We start from the raw sequence: 21224 nt of genomic DNA on the forward strand, positions 1-21224 counted from the left end.
TGCCCCTACAGCATCCACTGGAACAGAGCCTGCACAAGGCGTGTTACTTCCCAAATGAAAACTGAAAGGTGGGAAGCAACCATTGATCCAGATAGGAAGGACTCAGTGAAAGAACTCTGGAAGTATGAAGAATCAAATGGAAAACACACCCCTAAAGAAGAACACCAGCTCTCTAGCAATAGACATTAACCAAATTCAGAACAGTAAAAGAACAGAAGAAGAATTTCAAGCATGGATCATAAGAAAACTTAAAGATATGCAAGAAAAAAAATGGATAACTAACAAAAAGAAACCACAAAAAAAATCCAAGACTTGGAAAAAATTCACTAAAGAAATCAAAATATTAAAGAAAAATCAAACTGAACTCCTGGAAATGAAGAATTTATTCAGAGAACTACAAAACACAGTGGAAAGCCTCAAGAGCAGGGTAGATCAAACAGAAGAAAGAATCTCAGAGATCGAATATAACACCTTCCAACTAAATAAGTCAGTTACAAAGATAGAGCAAAGAAATAAGAGAAAAGACCAGAGTCTGCAAGAAATGTGGGATTATGTGAAGAAGCCCAATGTGAGAGTTATGGGCATTCCTGAAGGTGAAGAAGATAATATGCAAGGGTTGGATAAACTATTTGAAGATATAATTGAGGAAAATTTCTCAGCCCTTGCTAAAACTCTAGATATACAGGCTCAAGAAGCCCAAAGTACCCCTGGGAGATTCATGGCAAATAGGAAGACACCATGTCAGGCAGTCATCAGACTGACCAAAATATCCACTAAAGAGGCCCTTCTTCAAGCTGTAAGGAGAAAGAAACAAGTAACATATAAAGGAAAGGCCATCTGAATTATGCCAGATTTCTCAACTGAAACCTCACAATTAAGAAGAGGCTAGGGCCTCATTCTCACTCTTCTGAAACAGAAAAATGTGCAGCCTAGAATCCTGTACCCAGCAAAGCTAAGTTTTGTATTTGAAGGAGAAATTAAGACATTCTCAGATAAACAAAGACTGAGGGAATTCACCAAGACAAGACCAGCCCTCCAAGAACTACTTAAAACAGAGTTGTACACAGACCAGCAAAAGAAACACTCACGAATGTAAAACTACTCAAAAGCTAATAATCAAAGGCCAGATACCACAATGGCTCAAGAGAGAAAACATAGCAATGAAGTTCTACACAACAGGATGAACAGAAATCTGCCTCACCTTTGAGTTCTCTCAATAAATATGAATGGCTTGAATTCCCCACTCTAGAGACATAGGTTGGCCCAATGGATAAAAAAAATACAAGCCAAGTATCTGCTGTCTCCAGGACACTCATCTAGCCTGCCAGGATGCATTTAGACTGAAAATGAAGGGGGGAAATCAATATTTCAAGCAACTGGAGGCCAAAAGAAGACTGGCATGGTGGTTTTAATTTCAGATAACTTAGTTTTTAAATCAACAAAAGTAATGAAAGACAAACATGGTCACTATATACTGGTGAAGGTTACAGTTCAACAAGAAGACATAACTATACTTAATATGTATGCACCCAACTTAGGTACACTGAGATTCTTAAAGCAAACCCTACTTGATCTAAACCAAATGATAAACAGCAACACCACAATAGCCAGTGACTTCAACACCCGGCTGACAGCACAGAACAGATCCTCCAAACTGAAAATAAGCAAAGAAATAATGGAATTACACAGAACGCTAGAACAAATGGGCCTGACTGACATTTACAGGACACTCTATCCAAAATGCACTGAATATATGTTCTTTGCCTCAGCTCATGGGGCATTCTCTAAGATTGGCCATATCCTAGGACACAAAGCATGTCTTAAAAATTTTTAAAAAATAGAAATTATACCAGCATCTTCTCAGATCACCATGGAATAAAAGTAGAAATCAACCCTAACAGAAATTCTCGTTTCTACTCAAAGTCATGGAAGCTAAACAACCTTCTCCTGAATGATTATTTTATAAATGAGGAAATCAAGATGGAAATCAAAAGATTCTTTGAACTAAATGACAAAGGAGACACAAGTTATCAAAATCTGTGAGACACAGCTAAAGCAGTCCTGAGAGGAAAGTTTATTTCCATAAACGCCTATATCAAAAAGACAGAAAATTCACCAATAGACAACCTAATGAATAGACTCAAAGAGCTGGAGAAAGAAGAAAAGACTGACCCAAAACCCAGAAGAAGGAGTGAAATTAATAAGATCAAATCAGAACTAAATGAAATGGACAACAGGAAAACTATACAGGAGATTAATAAAACAAAAAGTTGGTTCTTTGAAAAGATAAACAGAATTGACACACCTTTGGCTAGACTAAGAGCAGAAAAGAAAAATCTCTAATAAGCTCTATCAGGAACATGAAAGGAGAAATTACAACTCATACCATGGAGATACAAGATATCATCTATGAATTCTACAAAAAACTTTATGAACACAAACTGGAAAATGGGGAGAAAATGGACAAATTTTTAGAAACACACAGCCTTCCTAGGCTCAACCAGGAAGAAATAGATTTCCTGAATAGACCAATATCAAGAACTGAAATCAAAACAGCTCTCCACAGGGAGAGCTATGAAACACTGAGGAAGGAAATAGCAGAGGACGTAAACAGAAGGAAAACCATACCATGCTCATGGGTCAGCAGAATCAATATTGTTAAAATATCTGTACTACCCAAAGTGATCTACATATTCAATGCAATCCCTATGAAAATATCAACATCATTTTTCACAGATAGAAAAAATAATTCTACGCTTTGTATGGAACTGGAGAAAACCCCTTATAGCAAAAGGAATCTTAAGCAAAAGGAACAAATTAGAAGGCATCAATTTACCAGACTTCAAACTATAATTCAAGGCTATAGTAACTAAAACAGCATGGTACTGGCACAAGAACAGAGACATATACCCATGGAACAGAACTGAGAACCCAGATATAAAACCAGCCTCATAGAGCCATCTACTCCTTGACAAAGCAGACAAAAATATACACTGAGGAAAATAATCCTTATTCAATAAATGGTGCTTGGAAAACTGGATAGCCACATGTAGAAGACTGAAACAGAATCCACACCTTTCACCTCTCACAAAAATCAATTCACGGTGGATAACAGATTTAAACCTAAAGCGTGAAACTATAGTAATTCTAGAATAAAATATTGGAAAACCTCTTAGAGACATTGGCCTAGGCAAAAAATTATGAAGAAGACTCCAAAGGCAATCACAGCAACAACAAAAATAAATAAATGGAACCTGATCAAATTAAAAAGCTTCTGCACTGCCAAGGAAACTATCATGAGAGCAAACAAACTACCTACTGAATGGGAGAAGATGTTTACATATTACACATCTGTTAAAGGGCTGATAACTAGAACTTATATACAACTCAGGAAAATCAGCAAGAAAAAATCAAAAAGTGGGCAAAGGACATGAACAGAAACTTTTCAACAAAAGATAGACTAACATCTAACAAATATAAGAAAAAATGCTCGACATCTCTAATCATTAGGGAAATGCAAATCAAAACCACAAGGAGATATCACTTATTCCCAGTGGGAATGGCCTTTATTAAAAAGTCCCAAAACAATAAATGTTGGCATAGATGCAGAGAGATGGGAACACTCATACACTGCTGATGGGACTTCAAACAAGTAAAACCTCTATGGAAAGCAACATGGAGGTACCTTAAAGAGATACAAGTAGAACTACCATTTGATCCAGCAATCCCATTCTGGGCATCTACCCAAAAGAACAAAGACATTCTATGAAAAAGACATCTGCACTACAATGTTTATAGCAGCACAATTCATAATTGCAAAGATGTGGAAACAACCCAAGTGTCCATGAATACATGAGTGTATTAATAAAACGTGGTATATATATATATATATATATATATATATATATATATATATATATATATATATATATACCATGGAGTTCTCAGTCACAAAAAACAATGGTGATATAACACCTCTTGTGTTATCCTGAATGGAGCTGGAACCCATTTTACTAAGTGAAATATCCCAAGAATGGGGAAAAAAGCACAACATGTACTCACCATCAAATTGGTATTAACTGATCAACACTTTAGTGCATTTACAGTAATAACATTCATCGGGTATCAGGCTGATGGGAGGGGGGAGGAAAAGTTGGGTATATACACATGTAATGGGTGCAGTGCACACTGTCTGGAAGATGAACATGCTTGAAGCTCTGATTCGGGTGGGGCAAGGGCAATATACATAACCTAAACATTTGTACCCCCATAATATGCTGAAATAAAAAAATTAAAGAAATAAATAGAAATTAAAAAAGAACTAAAGAAAATCAACAAGAAAAAATCAAACAACCCCATCAATAAATGAGCAAAGAACATGAACAAAAACATTTCAAAAGAAGACTAATGGCCAGCGAGCATATAATAAACTACTCAACATCTCTAATCATTAGGGAAATGCAAATCAAAACTACAATGAGATATCACCTAATTCCAGTGAGAATGGCCTCTATCACAAAGTCCCAGAATAAGAAATGCTGGCATGGATGTGGAGAGATTGGAACACGCTTACACTGCTGGTGGGCCTGCAAATTAGTACAACCCCTGTGGAAATTAATTGTAGATACCTCAAAGAGCTCAATATAGAACTACCGTTTGATCCAGCAATCCCACTACTAGGCATTTATCCCAAGGAAAAAAAGACATTCTATAATAAAGACATCTGCAATTAAATGTTTATTGCAGCATAATTCACAATTGCAAAGATGTGGAAACAACCCAAGTGCCCATCAATACATGAGTGGATTAATATGATGTGGTATATGTATACCATGGGATACTATACAATGAACTAGCACCTCTTATACTGTCCTGGGTAGAGATTGAGCGCATCCTTTGAAGTGAGGTATCACAAGCATGGAAAAACAGGCACTACATGTACTTGCTATCAAATTGGTACTAACTAATCAACACTAAGGTGCTCACATGGTAGTAATACTCATTAGGTGCAGTCAGGTAGGGGATGGGTGGTAAACCCACAACTAATGGAAGTGGAGCATACTGAATGGGGGAAAGACACACTTGTAGCCCTGGCTTGGGTGAGACAAACACATTACATGTAACCAAAATGTTTGCACCCCCATAATATCCTGAATTAAAAATAAATTAATTAATTAAATGTGTGTGTGTGTGTGTGTGTGTGTGTGTGTGTGTGTGTGTGTCCCTTCTGTGCCCCTGAACATTTCAATTGAGACCGGGGTGTATGGGATCTGGCCGGTAGGCCTGTCTCCCAGGTCCTGGAGATGAATCCCTGACCATGCCATGGAGAAGAAAGCTAGTCACAAGTCACCCATGGGGTGCCCAAGCTGGATCAATGTCCCTCCACCTTGGGGTTTGCCCTGCTCTGCTGGAGTCACCGGGCAAGTAGCACAAGGAAAGGCCAAGTGAGTAGGGAGCTCACAGTCTGAGCACCCCTCAGTCCACTACACGGCCCCAAAAGGAAAGGTCTGAGCCCCGTTCCCTGTGGATGTTTCCAGCTGGTTGTTAAGGAAGGGAAGAGAAGAATGAAGGACTAGTTGGAGGAAGGACTGCACACCAGTAGTCTCTGACACTCTCTCCAGGAGGCAGTTCTCCCAGAATGACCATGCTCTGGAGTCCTACAGATTTTCTGAGGCCCATTGGGCCCCTGTGGCTCCTGCTGTCTGGGCTAGAGTTGGGAAATGTCTGTGTGGGGATAAGCAAGATGGATCCTGAGGAGTTGAGGCCCCTCAGGGAGGACAAAGGCACCCAGTGGGTACAGGAGCAGTATGGGGTCTGCCAACTGGTGTGGGTCTATTGGATGGGAGGTGCCCTGAGGGAGCTGGGAGCCTCGTGCCCTGTCTGCAAGAGGCTCTCTGCTCACTGGTGGCAGCAGTCTCTGTACTAGTATGGGCAGGTCTCTCCAACAGCTTGGGAGCCCACCAGCAGTCCGAGATGCAAGGGGCCGGAGAATTTTAACCACTCCACCTACCCTTCTCACTGGTCTCCAAGCCTCTTGGGGCTTAATGCCTGCCGATGCCTTTCTCCTTCCAGTTCTGCTCCACAACCTCTTCCTGTGGAATCTCCTGTAGGTTCAGGCACCCTTCCTTTTGACTGTCATCCAATCTATGTTTGTTTGTCTACTTGGCTTTTTCTCTTTCATCTAAAATTTTTCTTTCTTGCAGCGACACTCTGGCTAGAGGTATTTCTCATCCGCCATCTTGCCATTCCCCTCCATGACTGTTAAATGAGGAAAGAAATGTCTTTTTAATAATCAATTACATCAAGAGAATCAGGGAAAACTGGATGTACACATGCAGGAGAAGGATATTGGATCCTTACCTTACACCATATACAAAATTGTTTCAAAATAAACCAAAGACCTAATCATAAGCACTAAAACTATAAAACTCTAAGAAAGAATTATAGGGGAAAACCTACAGGACAATGGATTTTCCAATAATTTTTGGATATGACACAAAGTGTACAAACATCAAAAAACAGATAAATTCAACTTTATTAAAATTGAAAATTTATGCATCAGTGGTCACTATCAACACAATGAAAAGACAATCCACACAATGGAAGAAAATATTTGTAAATCACATATCTAGTAAAGAATTAATATTCAGAATATGTTAAGAACTCTTACAACTCAATAATAAAAAACATGCACTAACTAAAAAATGGGCAAAAGACTTGAATGAATAGCTATTTCTCCAAAGAAGAGATATAAAGGGCCAAAAAAGGCATGAAAAGATGCTCAATATCACTAATCATTACGGAAATGCAAATCAAAACCATAGTAAGCTACCACTTCACTTCCATTATAATCACCATTGCAAAGAATGGAAAATTGTGAACAAGGACGTGGGGAAATCAGAATATCTTCCTATTGCCTATAGGCATTTAAAATGATGAAGCCACTGTGAGAAACAGTTTGGAAGTTCCTTAAAAATTTAAATTATCATATGATCCAGCAATTCTACTTCTTAATATATACTTAAATAAATGGAAAGCAGGTATTTGAACAATTATTTGTACAGAAATATTCCTGGCATCATTATTCGCAATGGCCCAAATGTGGAAACAAACATAATGACCACTGTCAGATGAACTGACAAACAAAATGTGGTATATATGTGCAATGGAGCATTATTCAGCCTTAGAAAGGGATGGGTTGTGATAAATTATGTTAACATGGATGAATCTTGAAAACATTATGCTAATTGAAAATAAACAGAAAAGAACAAATATTATACAATTTCACTCACATGAGATACGAAGGAAAAGAGGTTTTTAACTCAGAGGGAGAAGAAAGGAGGAATGGGGAGTTATTTTTTAATGGGTACATATTTTGTATTTTTCATAACAAAAATGATCTGGAAATAGATAATGGTTATGATTACACAACAATGTGAATGTACTTATTGCCACTAAAATTGTACTCTTAAAAATGATTAAAATGATTAATTTTATGTTATAGTATATTTCCCCCAATTTAAAATTCTGGAAAAAAAAATGAATATAATACACCTCAATAGTATGAAGAAAAATGAAATAAAACCACGATTATCTCAAATGACACAATAAAGGCATGTGACAAAATCCAAAACCCTTTCATGATTAAAAAAAAAGTCAACAAACTAGAAACAGAAGAGAACTTCCTCAACAAGATAAGAGACATATATGAAAAAATACCAGAGCTAAACTCATATTCAGTAGTGAAAGACTGAAAGATTTCCCTATAAGAGTAAAAGGGCAATAATGTCCCCTCTTACTATTTCCATTCAACATTGTACTAGAGGTACTAGCCAGGGCAATCAAGGAAGGGGGAAAAAGGCATGTAGATTAGACATGAAAATGTAAGGCTATCTCTCTTTGCAGATGATAAAATTTTATATAGAGATAATCCTAAAAAATCCATTAATATCTATTAGAACTATTAAAAGAATTCAGTCAAGTTTCAGGATATGCTACAGATTACCCAAATTTATATGTTAATGCCTGATCTACAATGCGATAATATTTGGAAGTGAGGCTGTTGAAAGATGATTAGGTCATGAGGGTACAACCCTCATGAATAGGATTAATGCTCTTATAAGAGTTCAGAGAGCTAAATCGCTCTCTGCTCTCTGCCATGTGAGGGTACAATGAGAAGATAGCCATCTGCAACCAGGAAAAGGGCCTATCCACAGAAACCAAATTGGCCAGCACCTTTATCTTGGATTTCCCAGCCTTCAGAACTGTGAGAAATAAATGTTTACTTTTTAAGCCACCCATTCTATGATAATTTGTTACAGCAGCCTGAACTAAAACAGGATAGAATATCAGTGCCCAAAAATTATGAGGACTCAATCCCATAAGACTTCCCCCACATCTCAGATACTAAATCACAAGTTCTAGGTTGTGACCTGTGTTTCTGACAGATAGGCTATAAATTGGGTTTTTTATGAAAGCTTCATTACATAGACATCATTAGTTACTGGTGATCAATTCAACCTTTTCCCATCCAACCTTCTATTCATACACTGATATTTCTAGTGAACAGCTCAGCCCCCATCTCAAAGCAATCTAGGGTCCCCCAATCATCAGTCATCTCATTAGCATACAAAAGACACTCTTCTCACTCATTATGTTCCGAGGGTTTTAGGAGCTGTAAGCCAGGAAAGGGGAACAAAAATCAAATATACACTTCACAATATCACAGTAAACAATTTCATTTATGATAGCATCAAAAAGAATAAAATACCTTAGAAATAAATTTAACCCAAGCTACACAACATTGCTGAAAGAATTTACAGAAGACCTAAATAAATTGAAGGATATCCAGTGTTCATGGGAAACTGTGTTTGTGGATTGGAAGACTTAACATTGTTGAGAGGACTGTATTCCCCAGCTTTATCTACATATTCAGTCCTATCTCAATCAAAATCTCACAAGGTTGTGTGAACTCACACTTCCTTATTTCAAAACATACTACATAGTTATAGTAATAGCAAAAAATGTGGTTCTGGTATAAGGATGGACATATATAGAGCAGTGAGATAGAATTAAGAGTCCAGAAATAAGACCATACATCTATGATAAATTTATTTTAAACAAGTGTGCCAAGACAATTAAATGGGCACAAAATTGTCCCTTTAACAAAAGGTTCTGGGACAAAACGATATATCCATGTGCAAAAGGATGAATTTGGTCCCCTTTGTCACACCATATACAATAATTAACTCAAATGGATCAAAGATATAAATATAAAAGCTAAAAACATAACATAAAATTCTTATAAGAAAGCATAGGGGTACATCTTCATGGCATTGGATTTGGCAATATTTTGTTAGATATGACTCTAAAAACACAAGCAATAAACAAAAACATATGTGAACTAAAATAAAATCTTATGCCCCCTCCCCCAGCTGCCTGAATGGACCACCTCTTGGCCAAAGGAATACCCTAAAACTTAGTTACTGACCATGAGAAGGGAGGTCAGATATGCTTAATCATGCCCCCTCCCTTCTTGTAGATATCCTTTGTAACTCATTAACAGGCATAAGGCTATGCAAGACAAACCTGCAGGTTCTCAGTTTACATAACAAATAACTTGAGTCTGGACAGCAGCTTGTGTCTGATTGACAGACTTCCTTAACTTAACTTAAAACATTCCAAGCCTTTAGACAAAGCTTCATTTCTTTAACCACTTACAAATCAAAGAGTCTTTAAGCCCACCCATAACCTGTAAGCCCCCACTTGAGATGTCCCACCTTTTCAGGTCAAAGCAACATACACCTTCCATGTGTTGATTTAAGACTTTACATGTAATTCCTTTCTCCCTGAAATGTATAAAACCTAACTGTAACCCAACCACAGCAAGTCTACTTGCTCAAGTCTTCTTGGGCATGGCTCCAGGCCATGGTCCTCAAATTTGGCTCAGAATGAACCTCTTTAAATTATTTTACAGAGTTTGGCTTCTTTTCTGTTGACACATACATAAATTGGACTTCATCAGGTTTAAAACTTTTGCACATCAAAAACACTATCAAAAAAAGTGAAAAGACATCCCCCAGAATGAGAGATAATAATTTCAAATCATATTTCTGCTAAGGTTCTCCTACCCAGAATTTAAAAAGAGTAATTAACAGCTCAGCAACAAACATTTCAAATAAAATTGGATAAAAAACATGAATAGACATTTCTCCCAAGGTACACAAATGTTCAACAAGTACACAAAAAAGATGTTCACCATCATTAGTTATTAGGGAAATGTAAATTAAAACCACAATGAGATACCATGTCACACCCACTAGAATGGCTGTAATGATAAAAATGGTTGAATCACTTCTAAAATAAGTCTTTCTCTGAAGAGTTATGATCTCACAACGTTGAAATAATAAATTCTTATTATAATTACACCAATTGTTCTGATTATAAGTTTGGTGTCTAAGTTATTTATTCTGTTCGAGTGAACAGATTGATAACTCATGTGCAAACACAATTTATAAACATTAAAAAAATCTAAACGTCTGAAGATAGGAGGGAATGGTAAAAAGTATGAAAAAAAGAATTTGTGCTGAATTTTTATGAAGCTACTATAAAACATGTTTTCAGAAAATATCAAAAAACCCAAGCAAATGCTTATTCTGTATGGAAAAGGGCAGAGCATGAAATTGTATATACATCATTATCCCAGTTCTGCCTCTAGTTTTGGACTATACAAAAAAGATTACCTTAGCTTTGTAAAAGCTTAGAAAAATGCAAAGGGAATAATGAGTGTTAATATTTTGCTCTGAACCCTGGGAAATGGGAGGTGGGCTTACAGTTTATTTTCTATTCATGTCAAGTTTTTTATTTTTACGAAGTGTCCACATTGTGCATGCAATTCATTTGCAACTGGGGGAAAAGATTTTTAAAAAAGAAAGAAAAAATCCTCAGGAAGTAAATGGAACAACAAGTCAGTAAAAATTATGTAGATTGGGTCAAAATGGCAGACTGAACACTGAGCAATAGCGCATTTCTCTCATCCTACCCCAAATCCCCTTCAATGACAGGAAAGGCAAGTTTTTGTATATAAAGAATAACCCCATAAGGGCACGGGAGAAGAGAAAGGGAAGAATTCTTGGAAGATGGAAAGCATATGGGGGACGGGCGCTGAGAGGGTGAGGGTGAAGGTGGAGGTGGAGGTGGAGGTGGACAGTCGGAGGGGGGCGATACTGAACTGGAGGAAGTGAACCTACGCGGTGTGAGAGAGGTGATTGTGTGCCCGACAGCTCCTGATTTGGGGGAAGAGGCGGGGCTTCCCCTGCCCGGGGCTGTGGGGCTGGTTGGTGGGGGGGTGGCGGAGGAGGGGCGCCGCGGCGTTTGGCAGGAAGGGGAGGCCTCTCTCCTGGCAGGCCGCTGCGCTAGGAAAAGAGGGAGGAGACTGCGGCGGCTGCAGCAGCTAGTGGGAGTCCGATGTGGCAGGGGGGCCGCTGCCGGCTACAGGGAGGTGGAGGGCTCAGGATCCAAGCACTGGAGACGCCACCACGGTCCTCTTTGCCGGCCCTGCCGCCCTCCTAGACACACTCCTCGCCTACAGATCGTCCTCTCCCAGCTCCTGAAACCACCCGGCTGGACGCCTGCTGATCTTCCTTCGCCACAGGGTCACTGCGGAGGCAGCGACGAGGTGTCCGATTTGGGCACGTGAGGCCAGCGATCCGGGACGGTGGGGAATCTGCGCCTACAGGCCGTGATAGTGTTGGATGCAGTGCGAGGGGAATGGGGGAATGCCTCCTATTTCTTCGACCTAACCGCAGCTTCCTTGCTGTAGCGTAGCGGAACCGAGCTGGGGAGGAAGGTTAATGCAGGCACGCAGCCTTGATTTCCAGCTTTGCTATGTAGCTTTCGGGAAAAACAGGCGTGGGTGCACGGGGTGAGCTGATAAGGAGAAAAAGCGCACCGTGTTTCATGCACTGAATTTATTTTTTCTTAATTTCCTTTTTCGATCCACCTGGCGAATGTGCTCCTCACAGGCATGAAGACCCCATTTGGAAAGGCGGCTGCAGGGCAGCGGTCCAGAACAGGCGCAGGACACGGCAGTGTGTCTGTTACCGTGATGAAGAGAAAGACTGCGCACAAGAAACATAGGAGCAGACCCACCTCCCAACCTCGGAGAAACATAGTGGGCTGCAGAATTCAGCACGGATGGAAAGATGGAGATGAACCTCTTACACAGTGGAAGGGAACCGTTCTGGATCAGGTACCTGTAAATCCCTCTCTGTATCTTATCAAATATGATGGATTTGACTGTGTTTATGGATTAGAACTGCACAGAGATGAAAGAGTATCATCACTTGAAGTCCTTCCTAATAGAGTTGCATCATCTAGAATCAGTGATACACATTTAGCAGAAATCATGATTGGCAAAGCAGTGGAACATATTTTTGAGACAGAGGAAGGTTCCAAAAATGAATGGAGGGGGATGGTCTTAGCTCAGGCACCTGTCATGAACACATGGTTTTACATTACCTATGAGAAAGATCCTGTATTATATATGTACCAGCTCTTAGATGATTATAAAGACGGTGACCTCCGCATCCTTCAAGATTCTAATGATTCTCCTGCCACAGAGAGGGAGCCAGGAGAAGTCGTAGACAGCCTAGTAGGCAAACAGGTGGAATATGCCAAAGATGATGGCTCCAAGAGAACTGGCATGGTCATTCATCAGGTAGAAGCCAAACCCTCTGTGTACTTCATCAAATTTGATGATGATTTCCATATTTATGTCTACGATTTGGTAAAAACATCTTAGAAGTCATCTTGAAACTTGCCAAACATATAAGACTGTAAAATCTGTAGACACAAAAAGTCTTGATTGCTTTCCAGTTTGTAAAAACCATCTTCTCCCTTTTTGCACGTTTTTGCCTGGCAAAAAAAAAAAAAATGGGAACTTCCGCCCTCTCAGATGTTTTTGAAAGAAACCTTTTGCCCTTCTCTCCAACCTTTTCACTGGTTCTGGTTCCTCTCCACAGGAGAATGATTGAATTCACTGATTAGTGAGAAGGGTAAAGTCTGACATCCATTGGCCCATACTTTTATCTTGGGTGGTGTTAATAGGTTCAACGTAGCTGAACAGCTCTCACCTCACTCTTTTTGGCACTTGGACTCATTGAGCTGTGAAGCTTCCTGAGATATCCCACGTGACTGGCTGGGTAAATGTCTTTGCAATCTCAAATCCCGCCCCCCCCCAAGGTGGCTTCTAAAGTCTAACTTGGGGAGGAGCATAAATCCTATTTTGGTCTCCTGTTCAAGTTGCATTCTCAATTATAACTATAACTGTACTAAAAGTAAGGCTGATATTTTGCTCCCTTTCTGAGTCTTGCACCTATTGCTCAACTGGTTCAGAAATAAGAGGATAATTACTTTGCATTTTAGTACATAAGCATCGTCTGAGAAATCTTACAAAACTGGTAAGAAGACAAACATTTAGGGACCAAACTCCAAGTGGAGTGATCAAGATTTCTGGTGGAGCTTAATGGAAGGTTTTGGTCATCAATGACATTAGTGTCTCTCTTTGCAATAGTTATGGCTGGTATCTGCAGACATGGAGTGAGTTTTAACAGATGCAGGCTGTGCAGGGAGACTTTAGCATAAGTGGGCTTTGCCAGCTAGTAGAACATTAAGCCAGGCTCTACTTGGAGTCCTCAGTCACAGTGCAAAAGCTAGGTTTAGCAACAGTTGACAAGTTTATGCAGAACCTCAAAATGGAAGAAAAGAACTCTGGAATCAGAATGAGATATATACTTCTTTCCTGTACCAAGAGAGACTTTTTCAGAAGTTTTAGATTAGGTTTTAGATTTGATTCTTAGAAGACTTCAGAATTCCAGAATATGAGGTGGGCAAGGCACTTGCTAGAAATAGGAAAGGCTGAAAATAGATTTTGCTTCCTTGCAGGAACAGGTGCACTCATCTATTATGGTGTCCCAGCAGGACTGTGGAACACAATTAGTGTTAGATAACCTATAGTCTTAATGATGTTTTCAGTGCTGGCATTGGTAGATAGAAATCTAATAGATTTTTGTTAGCGTTTTCATTTTCAACTCAATTTTGATTCTTGGATGGTCCTGAGAAACTCATGTGCAGTTAAGGGTAAGCCCTACTGTGTCAGAAAAGAAGCAATGGAAGGGGCCTTGTACATTCCATTATTAAAGGCCTTAGTGAAGGTTAAGCAAAGCCTAGGAAAGAAACATTGAAAAGTAAGCAAGGTTTTGGAGAGAAACACCTCGCCAAAGCCAATGCCTTCTCATTGGGGTTCTGACAGAAGTTCCATTAGCAGTAACAGGCTAACAAGGCCTTGGACTTCTGCACATTTGGGGCTGGGACTCATGGCAGTGCAATCAACCACTTGGGAGACATCTTCCAAATTAGTTTAAGTTCACAGGTCATGGAGTGGAGACAGACTGGCATCCTGCTGAGGATGAAACCAAGAAGATATTCTCTTTTCTCCCATGTTTTCTCTGTCTACTTTCCTTCTTTTTGATGCCACTAAGTCTCTGCTGTGATATTTGACTGACAACAGCAATGTGGGTCTGTATTGCCCTATGTACTAAGTCCTGGGGGCATAAATTTGCTTGGGAAAACTGTTCTGGTGGCTGGAAATTAGTGTACTTTTTAATTTTTTGGATGTGAGGCTGATACTGTGATAATCTTATGTCTTATTGACCCTTTGGACTCTTAAAAAATGTATAACATGCAATTGTGGGGTTAGATTAATTCAGCTCCTGAGGTCCTGAAGGAACTACACCCAATCAAGAGGAAGACAGCCAGGCTGCAGCTGCTGAAGGAACCCTATATCTTCTCAGACATCTTTATGAAATCTGTATGGCTGAAATAAGAAAAACAAGAAATTGGGAAAGGCAGAATTTTGGACTGTAATTCTTTGGACTTTAAATTAGAAATTTAATTTGGGGCATTTATTTTTCCCTTGGAGTTTAATATTTGGTGGGGAGTGGGGTCATATAGTTCAAATTAAGGAAGTTTCATTATGTTTCTGACATTGTATTCTTTGGAGTATTTTAATGGTGTCTTTGGGGGTCATTATATAATTATTATAAGCTATGTCAGGTAATATTGCTGGGCATAATTGTAAATTGGGGATAAAATAGTGAGTGAATTTTCAGCCTAGGGTATAAGATAACCTTGGAGTTCATTTAATTACTGCCAAATTTGGGCTCATTTCAGAGCCTTTTGGGGGCAAAAGCAAAACTGCTCACCAATCTTGCACAGATGGCAGCAGAACTTTCCTAGGACACTGCTTGTCCCCCCCCCAGAAGGGGACAGCCACAGCCCTCTTTGTTGACTAGAGTCTTGAGTGTTAACCACTGTGGCTTAAGAGAACAAAATTGCCCAAGAGTGTGATGGGATCTATCTTCTGCTTTTCTCCATGTTCCTGATTCAAGAAGAAAAAAAAAAGACTTGCATCTCTCAAAAATATTTGGAAGAAAGTTTCTACCCATCTTTTCTTGCCACTCATTCAATCTTATGTGTGGGATGAGGAATAGTTTGATGAGATTGAGAAAAGGGTTACAATGAATAGGCAAGCTAGGCTCTTTTTGACTCTTGACCTCACTCCACACAGCAAGATGTGGAAAAGACTGCAGTCCTTCACTACATGGCTGGGTGAACATCTGCTCTATAGACATAATTCTCCCATTGGGGTGGGGGATCCCAAAGTCCTTAGACTTGAGGTAGAAATTCATTTCAGCCTCAGGTCCAAGCCATGTTCTCCAATCCAGTGCTATCTATTAGCTATAAAGCTAGTGTCTATTTTTATTCTTTTTTAATTTTAATATATAAATTGCTTTTTAAGAAAAATAACACATGCCTATGGTAAAATTCAAACAGTACAAAGGGTATACAATAAAAAGTAAGTCTCTTTTCCTCCTTCCCATCCCTGGCCTCGGTTCCCCAGTCCTACTTTCCAAAGGTAACCACTGTTACCAGTTACTTATGTATCCTTCCAGAGATACTCCATGTATTTACAAGCATATTGTGTATGGGTATGTGTGTATATTGGGTTTTTTTTTATACAAGTGGTGGCATACTATATATGCTGTTCTGAATTTTGCTTTTTTCACTTAACAGTATATTAAAGCTGATATTTTAATCCCTATTTGATTCTTGTGTATATTTTTTAATTGTTTCAGAATCTGGAAGGGAAGAAGGCATGATTAATTCAAACCTTCAAACCCTAACCCAGTGTAATGAAAACTTACATGACCCTACAAACCCAAAATTTCTGCCAAATTTTTCCTACTAGTAGAATATGAAATATATGTGAACATGATATATTTTGTGAGAAGAACTCTTCGAGAGAGGCCAGTATATTTTTATTGAGGGAAGTTAAAGGGAAAATCAATTATACATTGAAGCTGTGGGAAAAGTTAATGTACTGTAATCAGTAATCCAAAACTGAAATGAACAATCATTTTGTCTATTCAAACTTGCATTCACATCTATTGCCATATGCAAATATATGCTAATAGTTTTGATTTACCTTTTCTAACAGAACTTCCGTGTACGCAACAGGAAACCCATTTTGAACAGGTTTAAACAGTTACCAAACATCATTGATCCATATAACTAAAAAAAATATCCAGAGGTCAGGTGGGCTTCAGGCATAGTTTAAATTGGGGCTCAGGCTCGATGTCTGTGATTCTTCAGGATTTTCCCTCTGTGTGTCAGTTTTATTCTCATGCTACCTTGCCTTATAGCAAAATTGGACCAGCAGTTACAGGCTTCAGCAGTCCAGCCTAGAGAAAGATAGATACCCTATGTCCTATGATGCATTCTCAACTGGATTAAGTTCTACCCCCGGATTAATCACTGAAGTCCCCGGGATGAAATACACTGGATTGGCTTAGCAAGGTCATATGCTCCATCCCTGAACCCTAGGGTATATATCTCTTGAATCAAATGGATTCCCAGTAAAATCAAGGGCTTTGGGGAAATGAAGAAGGAATGCTATGAACCAATCACAAATATGTAGTATATCTTCTTCTTTTGAGTACTTAGCATCCTTGGACACCTTTCTTCCCACACATTCACTTTCAAAAATGCCCACACTGACATGTAATGAATTTATGTCCCCACAGGGGGAAAACCTAAAGTCTTGCCCAATTGTTCTTTTTAGCATTAAGTTCAGGATCTCTAGTTGATATGCAGCCATCTTAAGATCCATCTTCCTAGCAGTCTGGTCACTTATAGTTAAATTATATACTACCCTTCACCTGAACATACCCAATATACACTGGTGGAGAGATAACCAGAGACTTATAATAAAACTACCATTTGGAAAAGGGAGGAAATATGAAACAATACACAGTAGTTTCTGGCCCAAAGCATATATCATAACCTGTTAGACAAGGACTCCCTGTCCTGACAGTTGAGCGAGTCCTCTGGTCAGATAGCCTCTTTTTGTTTTCTGGGAGGGTTGCCCTTGGAGCCGTATTTTGGGTGGATGCCCTTCCTGGGGGCTGAACAGCTTTACCAGTCTACTTCATTTTATGCCATTTCTTGTGCATGGAGGTTGAACAATCACAGTGTTTTGTTGTTGGCCATGATTAGATTATCTTTAGTATAGTGGTTCTCCAACTTTAGCACACATCAAAATCACCTGGAGAACTTATTAAAATACAGATTGCTGGAGATTCTGATTTAGCAGGTCTAGGGTGGGGTCCAAGGATTTATATTTATACAAATTCCCACATAAGACTGATGCTGCTGGTCCTGGGACGCCACATTGAAAACTCACTGACTTACAAGTGGCAATTGAGTGAAGCCAGAGTCATAATTTCCTAAGCTTACCTGATGATAAAATTTACCTGGGGTGATTGTTAAATATAAATTGCTAAGCCCCACCTTAGATTTAATTAAAATCTCACAGGGAGGAAACTGGGAAAGCTTTACAAAATGCCCCATGGGATTCTTATCTTGAGTAATGATTAGGAAACAATTGTCTAGGAAATTAGGTTTTTCTTGCCCCAGTCTTATCTCCTGATAAGTCTCCTTTCCCTTGCTTTTGCTCTCACTAAGCTTAGTTTAGGGTAAAGAATTCACCTTTTCCACTCCTACAAAGTTCCAAATTACACATATCTCTTTCAACTAGGATTTTGGGCAACCAGTGACTAAACTAGTACAGCTTTATTTTCTTCCCTCACTGCTTTCGGATAGGACCATTTCAACGAAGCGGGTGGTATGCTTGACCTTAGTTTAAGAAGCATAGATCTGAGGGCACATGCTCCCAAGAGAGCGAAAAATAAGAGAAATAAAATAGGATCAGCTGGTTGGACTTAATTTTTGTGAGCCTATTCCTCATCTTGATAGTGGGGGTAATAATCCTTACTCTTCTGGGTTCTCGTGAGTGCTAAATGAGAAACTATATCCTTAGCACTAACCTCCATTGACATTTAATTAGTGAATATAGTTCCAGAAATTCCATTACTGAAATGTGAAAAGAATTATTTAAGTAATTCTATGTATGTACATTGTGGTTCTTTCCTTCTCTGCTAAGAACTGAGATCGCTTTCTCAAGAGCTCATTAATCTTCATAACATTCCTGGGGGAGCCGGGCATTTTCCTGTTTTGTAGATTCAATCATTTATTTATTCATTGATTGATGGATTTGTCCATCAAATAGTGATGAAGGAGATAGATGCTTTCCATACTCTCAGGGAGCTTAGATTCTCATAGAGGGGAAAAGACAAGAAAGATATAGACAAACAGGCCGAGCGCGGTGGCTCACACCTATAATCCTAGCACTCTGGGAGGCCGAGGCGGGTGGATCGCTCAAGGTCAGGAGTTCGAGACCAGCCTGAGCAAGAGTGAGACCCTGTCTCTACTGAAAAAATAGAAATTATCTGGCCAACTAAAAATATATATAGAAAAAAAATAGCCGGGCATGGTGGTGCATGCCTGTAGTCCCAGCTACTCGGGAGCCTGAGGCAGTAGGATCGCTTAAGCCCAGGAGTTTGAGGTTGCTGTGAACTATGCTGATGCCACGGCACTCACTCTAGCCCGGGCAACAGAGCGAGACTCTGTCTCAAAAAAAAAAAAAGAAAGAAAGAAAGATGTAGACAAACAACCTCTAAATTTCAAAGAGTGATAAGTTGAATGAAGAAAATAAAGCAGAACAATAGATGGAGATTAACTGAAATAAGGGGGCTACTTCAGCTAGACGTTGTCAGAGAAAGGCCTGAGTTGTGAGTAGATATTTGAGCAAATAACTGAATGATGAGCAGCCAGCCCATGCAATGATTTAAAGGATGAGTGTTTTAGAGAGAAAAACAAGTTGAAAGGCTGGGATAGCTGATGTCATTTATCTATGGCTATTAATTCAGCAATGTGTTTAACACTGAGACCTAGAGCCCATGATTTTTCTCTACTGTTCAGTACAGCTAATGCTATGTCTCACATTTTCTGGTATTCTTGTGGAGGTCAAAGGACATTACTGACAACATGTTTGTGTGTTTTCCTGTTGCTATCCTTATCCTACAGAGTAAATAAAGGGGCTAAGAGGTCACTGACTGAATGGGAATGGGGCAGATTTCTTACTTTATCCCAAATCCATGAAACAGGTAAGTACATAGTATAAAGTTGAAGCCCACATAAAAGGTAATGAATGTGCATACCTATTTTTCTGGTTGCATTTTCAAGCACAAACTACGAGACATTTGCACCATTTAATTTATATGATTTGTCTCTGGAGGATGTTGGGATAGCAATAAGCATTTGTTGAACACCTAATATGCAACAAGCACATCTTAGTCTTCACACAATACTGGAAGCTAAGGGTTACTGTCTCCATTTTACAGATAGGGAAATCAAGTTTAGAGAGAAAACTGGGTTACATAGCTAGTAAGAGTGCTGGACATGAACCTAGGTCTCTTGATGACAAGTAGTACTCTTGCCATTATTTTTTGCTAATATTTCCATAAAGAAATGGGAAAGAAGCAGGAGCACCAAGGGAGAAGTCAAAGTGATTCACAGCTGTGATCTTCCCCATGACTCATTCATATTCTTCTCTCTCTATCATCTTCCTTCAACAAACACTTTGTTCTTACTGTTAAATGCACTTTATTCATTCATTTGTTCAACAAATTTATTTAGCTCCTACTTTGTTCCAGGCACTGTAAGTAGGCACTTGGGATATTTCATAAACAAAACAATGATCCCTATCCTCATGGAGCTTATGTTCAAGCAAGAGGATGCTAACAATAACATAATAAGTAAGTAAATTGTGTGAGATGTCAAAAAGTGATAACTCTTATGGAAAAAGAAAATTAGAACAGGGTAAGAGGGAAAGGGAGTGTGGGGTTGCAATATTAAATAGGGCAATTAGGGTAAACTCCATGAAGAAGGTAATATTTGAGCGAAGAAATGAAGGAAGTGAGAGTTAGCAAAGCATATATCTAGAGAAAGAGTATTCTAGGTAAAAGGAACTACTAGAGGGAAGGCCCTAAGATAGGTGTGTCTTTGGCATGTTCAAAGACTAGCAAGGAGACTGGTTTGGCTGGCGCTACATAGGTGAAAGAGAGAGACGTAGGAGAAGTCAGAGAGGAAATGAGGAGTCAAATCATATAAGGCCTTGTAAAGCGTTGTAGGGACTTTGGCAATTATTCTGCATGGAATGGGGAGCCTGTCACAAGTTGGGTTCCCCAGGAAATAGACCCTGCAACAAAATTAATCCTGCAAGAGATTTATTAATCAGTGCCCTTGGTGTCTATTCTTATGGCAGAAATGGGAAAGCAGAAGAAGCACCAAGGGAGAAGTCAAGCTCTGAAAAAGATTCAATTATAGTGTTAGCTATGCCCACAGGAAGCTCTGGAGCTAGAATGGCCCTTCAGGATTGGGGCAAGATTGACAGACCTTTAAATTCCTACACTGTTCAGTCATTGGATATAGACTGCCCCAGGAAGGGGTGTGACCTTGGACAAGGCTACTCTCTGCAGCTGAGGCAATTCCTAATGGGTATGACAGCTGAAGCGGGGTAATAAGTCCATCATAGAAGCATAACCTTGGTGTTGCATCTCCATGTCCACAGAGTCATTGCAGATTTTGAGCGGAGAATTGACCTGACTTATGTTTTTAAAGGAGCTCTCTGCTATTTTGAGCACAGGCTATAGTGGGCAAAATTGTGGAAGCAGAGAAACTGGTTAGGGTATTGAAGTATCCCA

At 39.3% G+C, this 21224-nt stretch overlaps 1 protein-coding gene across 2 annotated transcripts; it reads left to right on the forward strand.

Moving 5' to 3' along the window:
- The first annotated feature begins 11413 nt into the window (after positions 1–11413).
- On the forward strand, positions 11414–16162 carry SPIN3 (spindlin family member 3). 2 transcript variants are annotated; one of them, XM_045538267.1, is made up of 2 exons: positions 11414–11716; positions 12024–16162. In XM_045538267.1, exon 2 carries the CDS (start codon positions 12026–12028, stop codon positions 12800–12802), a length of 777 nt encoding a protein of 258 aa, XP_045394223.1. In that variant the 5' UTR covers positions 11414–11716; positions 12024–12025; the 3' UTR covers positions 12803–16162. The 2 variants fall into 2 exon arrangements, with proteins under 2 accessions (XP_045394223.1, XP_045394224.1); XM_045538268.1 differs by having other exon boundaries at positions 11414–11677.
- Positions 16163–21224: the final 5062 nt, after the last annotated feature.

The sequence above is a fragment of the Lemur catta genome, chromosome X, assembly GCF_020740605.2.
Source record: "Lemur catta isolate mLemCat1 chromosome X, mLemCat1.pri, whole genome shotgun sequence".
Classification (NCBI taxonomy): domain Eukaryota; kingdom Metazoa; phylum Chordata; class Mammalia; order Primates; family Lemuridae; genus Lemur; species Lemur catta.